Source organism: Alligator sinensis, unplaced genomic scaffold (assembly GCF_000455745.1).
Source record: "Alligator sinensis unplaced genomic scaffold, ASM45574v1 scaffold544_1, whole genome shotgun sequence".
In the NCBI taxonomy this organism is placed as follows: domain Eukaryota; kingdom Metazoa; phylum Chordata; order Crocodylia; family Alligatoridae; genus Alligator; species Alligator sinensis.
The window spans coordinates 935,135-942,792 of NW_005841937.1; the positions used below are offsets into that span (position 1 = coordinate 935,135).

Here is a 7,658-nt window from a genome sequence, read left to right on the forward strand (position 1 = left end):
CTCCCAGGTCCTCCAAGGACTGCAAAATGCAATTTCAATTAACACTGTGCATGCCTTTGTGTTTCTTTAACATCTGCGTTATACAGGAGGCAGCAAAAGCACTCTCATGTGGCAGCTCTGTACTAACTGGAAACTAGTCTACACTTGATTCCTGGGCAGAACTCCTACTGACAGTTCTGTGTGATAGAGGAGGCCAGATTGTGGTCAGCTGAGAATAAAAGAATTAATAGTTGCTCTAAAGGCTCCAAACTTTCCTGAATAAGTGATAGTTTTTTCAAGGTGTATTAGTACATTGTTTTTCTTCTTTAAACCCCGCCCCCAAAACCACCCTTTTCTGCAACCTGCCTACATTTATTTGTGTGCATAGTCTGAAAATATTTAGGCACGGTGTAATTTTACTCGTGAATAATTTTCCTCACCACGCATCCAGCATTTCCTGGGTTGGTGCCTTAAAAAGGTATATTGGAATGATGTTAATACACACTATAGACATCTCTTCAAGGATGTGAGCTTCCTGAAAAGGGCTAAAGGAAGTGAAAGCTACTTACAAGTGAGGAAAGGGTTTTTAAGGTAACTGACTTTACAAAATAAATAAATAAATAAAGCCACATTTCAAAATCCTTCCTAAGAAGCCCTATCACGCAATTCTCCTACCTGCACTTCTCCCTCTGGCAAAGCTCTATACATATATATAACATGAACCAAAGGTGCAAATGGGAGAAAACACAGTGGAGTCAGCATGACATAACTTCGTTTAAGTCAAAAAGGCTACACCACCAATGGATTTGGCTCACTAAAGTAAAACTGTTACATATTTTTAAGATTAATATTTTTAGAGATTTAAAAATATGTTCCTACTTTGGCTATTCAAAAATAACTCTCCTAAACAAACTTTCACTACAGTATTTTTAACAGTTCAGAATATGTGCATTAGTCTGAACTTCTTTCCACTTGTTCAAAAACGCATAACCTTTTTCTTAAGTGGAAACAAATTAAGCAAACACATTACAACACAAAACCATGAGATAACACAAAAAATAAACTTACTAAGCATAAGCTTAAAAGCTAAACACCAAATGGATGGCTGGGGATGAAAGAGCTTGTTGTATATCCCTCTAAACATGTAAATCTGAAGGCCACTTAACTGAGAAACCTAATATCACAGCTAGTATGCCCCAAACGGACTTCTTGGAACCAATAAAAAGGGAAATAAGTTGTACCTGCCCTTTTGCAAAGGAACAAATATCACTGATATATTCAAGCCATGCAATCACTGAATTCGAATCAGGGTGTCTTTTTCTGGTGAACATCACCCCCAGAATCCTCGGCAAAGGAGCAAATCACTTGTAAATGTTTTCCAACTACACTTAATAAGCCAAGAAGTATTTACAGCAAATAGCCTTATTTTCATTAAGAAAACGCAAGGCTTAGTTTAATCATTTTCATCTATCATGCCATGCATTTAGGAAGCCAGCCCTAAAACTGCCTGCAACCAAGAGCAGATTTTTTCCTTTCAACAGCACCTGTAGTGCATTGCAAAGGACATTAAAAGAAAGCCGTTTTTGTACTTTATAAAAAAAAAAAAGAGGGGGACAATAAGGAAAACCAGGAATAGTGTATTCTGGTATCTTCAACTGGGAAGTTAATGTGGAGTTTGATATGACAACAACTGGATAAAGGTTTTATCAAATATAAAAAGTCACTTGTACTTTTTTTATTTACCTTTTTTGTATTTGGTAAAACTTTAGTAAGAGGCTACGGAAATCAGATTCAGGCCTAATTCACTACAAGTTTATGGGTGTAAGGACTGCAAGTTATACTGCTATACTAGTCCAATAGTAAGGATTATAATTTTAACATCAATTACAAAAAAGGTACAACCATAATATGAGGTTAATACAAGCTACAATCTAAAAGCAACTCAGATGCAGTATGCATTTAGAAGAATTAGTTTTACTTTGAAAAAAACCCTTCTCTCCATTTTCTGTGAAGTCGTTTCTATTTAGATATACAATTCTAAAATTTTCAATCACAAAGGAAGCTGGGGAAAAAAGGGGCAACTTAATGAGAACTAGGAACAAACTGCCTAAGAGGTGCATACCCTAAAAATACTGTAAATAGCTTACGTAGCCTACACTGAACTCATCCCTGTTATAATTTAATTAAGTTTGCTAGGAAGAAGTATCCCCATTACTCTGCACTTTGATCAAAGCAATCATAAAAATTCAAATTTAATATCTATTTCTATGCTTCTTGCATATCGTTAGTCTGCCCAGAACAAAACAAAGTTATAAAATGTAGCAGCCTGATACTGTAAGGCATTACTCAGGTAAGTAGTCTTTATTCATACGTACTTAGACTGTCTATGCAAGTTAGAGCTGCTTATAAGTATTTACACTACAGGGCCTAGGCTGCACACTTTCACTGTATTTGGTAGAAAATGAAACGTAACACACAGTTAAACCTACACGCAGAATTCATCAGTCCACTGAATCATCCTGGACTCAAAGCAATAAAGCAGCCTAATGATGCACAACTTGGAATTCCTCCTGAAAATCTCCACAGAAAGGTATACAGCATCCTGCAGGATCAGACCTTGACTTGTAATGATGACTGATAATAAAGTTTAAACTGTTGCCATAAAACCAACTTTCACATTTTCTTTCTGCTTGGAAACAAAGAACAAATTTAGCACACCGGTGACCTAGACCTTTAGCCCATACTCACATGGGTCCACAATATCTAATGTCAAAGGTTCCAAATGGAACTTATGAAATTTCTGGTTTATGAATATAGTTGTATTAAGTAGAACCAACTGTGAATAAACAAACACACATCTTTTCTCTTCAAGTCCTGCCTTTCAGGAGGTGTGCTTATTTCTGAAGCCACAGAGAAACACATCCATGTCAAAGTGATTTATGCAAAAGGAAGCAAGGCAAAAACATCCCTTATAATTTAGAGCGGAGGTATGGAACTGTTACTCTCATTTATAAACATAATCCTTTCAGATAAAGCCACCCAAATTAATCTTTTTGTTTATGAGAGACAATGTATACAAATCCTTACTCATGTGGGCACAGTCAAAAAGGCTACTCAGGGAGCGGGGCTTGCAGGATGAATGTTTAACCGGGCGAGGAACATCACATATAATCAATTTTTATGTTGCGACACACGGTTGCTAAATTAGACCCTGATCTAAAGCCCGTTGCAGTCAGCGTACAGACACTTCAGTAGGCTTTGGATCATGACCTTAGTATTCCTTCCCAGCCCCAGTGTATCACATTACTCTGTAACAAATGGTGCAGCTGAATTCCATTTTGCACATTTGTATTCATATTTGCAGCGTTAAAGAGAAGGTCCTTTGGCTGACCTGGTTAATTCTCTTTTTTTTTTTTTCTTGGTTTATTGCTCTAAAGATCTGCTTATGTTCCTAAAGAAATAAACCCAAACCACTGCAGTACTAAGTTAGACTTTTAGAGCAACGGTTAAAAACAACGTCAAAGGAAGACCAAGTAAAAAGTTAAGCAACGGAAACCCTACTGTGGAAACTGCAAGCATTTTCGTTCAAGGTAACTATTACCGTAGCACAAATTGTGCACTTTTTAAAAAACGAACACAAAGCACAACGTGGAACGAACAGCGTAGCGCTCTCGCTCGAGCCAGGAATCCAAAACAGTGGCACAATGCAGAATGCCAAACAGCTAACAAAACGTGCTGCTTCTCTCCAACTGCTCAGCTTTATTAAGCGTAATAGGAAGAAAAGAACCAGGCAGACTAGCAAATGGTTTGTAAAAGGTGCCTCTTCCACCACCACTAACAGACAGGACTGCCTGTCCTGGACAATCTGCCATGGAAAAAGTAAGTTCCAAAGAGGAAAAACTCTGCTCGGGTCAGAGGGACATTCCTGAAAAACAATGCGATGCTCCCACTGTTATAAAAAGCATCATCGGGCGGCTGCCAGGCAAGCCCCGCCAGTCCAGAGCTGTTTTTCTGGCCACCTCCTCTCCAATGCAGGGACCTTTCACTTAGCCATGGGAATGGCACCAAACTGGATTCTGCCTGCAGCTGCCCTTCCCCAAAGGGAGCCGTCCAGGAGGCCCACCAAGCCTCTCTGGTGGCGGAGGGAAACCAGCCCAGCACCAGGGTTACTATGAATGCAGCCTTCCTGGCCGACCCCCCGTTTCCGAAGTGGCTGAAGGAGCAATCTAAGGGCTGCTTTTCTCCCAGCACCAGCTTACCCTGGCCCCGCGCTGTCCATGCCCCCGCTTGGGGTGCCAGGGGGAGGCTTGAGGCTGGCTCTGGGGGCAGAGGAGCAGAGCGGGGGGCAAGGGAGGAGCGGGGCGGAGGAGAGGGGGCAATTCTTCCCGGGCCCCAGCGCATCCCCTCTCCCGCCCGCGCCAGATACCTGGTCCTGTCCCCGAAGGGCAGCATGGCCAGCCCCGCGCGCCGCTCCCAGCACTGCGGGGGGTGCAGCAGGCAGCCCTCAAGTTCAAAGCCAAACTTCCCGGCTTGGGGCTGCCCCCTAGCGGCGGCGGCTGCTCCCCCACACCCCCCCCGCCCCCCCGCCCAGCCCCGAGCAGCGGCGCCCGCAGGAGCCTCCTCCCGCCCCGCCCGGCGCCACCCCCTGCTCCCAGGTGCTCGCCAGGCCCCCGCCGCTGCCTGGCCCCTTCCCTCCCGGCCTTCGCCCGCCCGGCCTCCGCCCGGCCTGGGTGACCTCCTGCCCCTGAGGCGCCCGCGGGGTGCGCTGCTCCTGGCCTCCGCCTTCATTTCCCCACAGGAGAGGAAGGGGAAAAGGAGGCGGCGGTTTGGGCTGCCTTGGGAAGGGGGTAGCCGGGAAGTGCTCAGGTGCCCCAGTGGGTCCCCAAGGAGAGGGCTGCTGCTGCAGAAGGCCACCCGGAGCCTGGTAGCTGGGCTTTTCTTTTGCCCCTCTTCAAGGAGTGGCATGATTCACCTAGAAAGGTGGCAGGGCCGAGCTCCCTTGCAGAGTGCCTCACTGTTGGACAAAGGCAAGATTGGCCCACGATTTTGGGGGGTCCCCTGCAAGAAATAGTTTTGGGGCTGCTCGATGCAAAGAAGCCGGCAGCAGGACGGTGGAGGGGCAGGGCACTGGAGGGGGGGTGGCAAGCAGCTAAAGAAGCTGGCTGCAGTAGCGGGAGGGAGGGGGTGAAAGTGGCTGGATGCAGGGGGCCCCTTGGCTGCGGGGTCCCCTGCATCCACAGGTTTTGCAGAATAGGACTGGCCAGCCCTGGACAAATTCAAAACTCTAGAGCTCTTAGTTCAGAGATGATAGGAGCTGGTGTGACAGGAAGACAGAAGAGGACAATGGGAAAGAAACGGCAGACCTCATCTGGTGGAGAGGGGTCTGGCATAGACTTTTTCAGGAGTAGACCCTCTGAGGAGGGCAGTGGGTGGGGATACAGGTATGGAGATGGGCACGCGGTTGCACGTTGCGAACTGTATAACGGGTTTTTAGCGTGCTTTGAGCTGACAAGTGAACCACAGGGGCCACTTGGCAGAGTGCTGGAGATGGAGTTACATACATATATTTATTTATATACAGGTTTCCCTCGCTTTATGCTGTATATGTGTTCCTGGAAAACGGTGTATCACTCAAATTCGCATAAAGGGAACCCACTTTACAATGTAACAAATAGGGATCTGTTCCAAGACCTTGACTGTACTGACCCTCAGACCCATTTCTACCACTTTTACAAGACTATTTTGGTACTCGCCAACAGCAGACAGTACACATAAGCACAGGGCACTATCGTAATGGGGATGGCAACTACAGAAACACGTGTCATAAGACAACGAGCAAGGAGCACAGACTCACACAGGAAACTATATTTTGGTGTGCTGCGTGTCACTCCCACAATGCACCGCACAAAGCAGTTGACTGCAGGTTTCCACCACACCGATCGCTAAGAGTGAATTTACCTTGCATATAACAAAGTTTTGGTATAAAAAGGGTCATCGCATAACAGCAAATTCGCACATACAGAACCTGCATAAAGCAAGGGAAACCTGTATACAGAAATAAATATTTTTGCAAAACAAACAAAAAAAGATACCTTTTATTAGACCAACTAAGAAATTGCAAAAAAAAAAAATCTTTTTTTTCAAGCTTTCAGGCGCACACACCCTTCCTCAGGCTCAGGGAAAATTAAAGATGGTAAAAAGTCCCCATAGGCAGAAAATAAACTACCTACTCACTGTTGGAGGGTTGTTGGTTGTAGCAACGGGCATAGGCAGGCAAGGTTCTTTGGCGAAATGTGATATCTTTTATTAGATAACTGAAAGGTTGGGAAAAAAGTTCTTTGCAAGCTTTCAGACACAAACACCCTTTGTCAGGCATAGGGAGACTCTGCTGGTGTTATGTGTTCTCCAAGGTGGAAAGGCTCAAGGTAGAGAACCTCGCTGTTGGAGGATCAACACAGGAACCTGTGGTGGTCAGGGTGTTAGGTCTGTGCTGGGGCAGGGTTGAGGGCAGTCTTACTAAAGAGTTGTAAATTATGGTTTGAATGGGATGGTTTGGAGAGGGCTGATCCTGGACTAGATCGATGTTTCCTAACCTTTTCCAGCCCAAGGCACACTTACATTAATATTTTTTTTCTGTAGCGCACAACCCCCCACGATTTCTTTTTTTTTAACCACATACAAAGTCATTAGAGTGTAGCATGACATACCATCTCACATCCATACACCAGAAAGGAAGCACAGCATAATACACTAATACACAGTTCTGTCCATAGCACAACATTAATACACAATATACAGTTCTGTCCACAAAACTAATTTATATAAAAGATACATTTCATTTATTCATTTATTTTTCTAATGTGTGATTTTTTTCCCCCCAAAATTCCACGGCAGACCTGTTCATTTCTGATGGTGCACCATTGTGCCACAGCACGCTGGTTGAGAAACGCTGGACTAGATCAGCATTTCTCAGCCCATGGGTCACGACCCAAAAGTGGGTCTCAGGAGTATATGAAAGGATTGTGAACAAACTCTAAAAATGGATTCTCCTTTAAAGGAGAAAAATGTGGGAAACTGTAGCTTTTCCTTTGCAAGCTGGCAGAGTTCTAGTCTGCACAGGGTTGCTTGGGAGCCCCCCAAGCCCTGCACATACCCACCCCCTGCCCCACATACTGGGGGCTGGGGGCAGAGGGCAGTGTGTCAGGAGTGAGGGGCACTGGGTCGGGACTGGCCATTGATGTTTACAAATGGGTCCTGGTACAATAAAGTCGAGAACCACCGGACAGATGACCTCTGGAGGTCCCTTCCAGCCCATCTTCTCTCTCATGCTATGATTAGGGCACCAACACCCAGATTTTCAATCTGGGGTACCCACAGCAGAGGTTTGAAATCCTTTTTAGGTACTTGAATTAAAAAAAAAAAAGCCTTGTTTTCAGAGGCACTTGCAGTTCCTATGGTCTCTCACTTTAGAGACTACCCCCCCCTCCCCCGGGCCCCAAATTTCACAGTGTTGTTAGGAAATACCGCATCTCAAGGTTCAGACCACCTTCTGTTGCAAGGTTCTCCCCCACCCCTGTCCACCACAGGAAGCTTGATATAGTTCAATTCGTAACTTTCTAGGTTCTGAGTTTTAGCATTTCTGAGATCTTATGCCAATACACAGTGATAGATATCAGCAG

The 7,658-nt window shown here is 44.9% G+C and overlaps 1 protein-coding gene across 5 annotated transcripts in view; it reads right to left on the bottom strand.

Moving 5' to 3' along the window:
- The window catches only part of PDE5A (phosphodiesterase 5A), a 103,503-nt gene that overhangs the window by 91,625 nt on the left and 4,220 nt on the right, over window positions 1-7,658 (bottom strand). For 2 of the 5 annotated variants that reach the window (XM_025199143.1, XM_006019729.3), the window contains exon 1: window positions 4,406-4,482. The exons of 1 other annotated variant lie outside the window; for it this stretch is intronic. In XM_025199143.1, coding sequence (XP_025054928.1) covers window positions 4,406-4,431 — 26 coding nt within the window. In that variant the 5' untranslated portion in view covers window positions 4,432-4,482. 2 more of the 5 variants (XM_025199142.1, XM_025199145.1) reach the window with 2 other exon arrangements.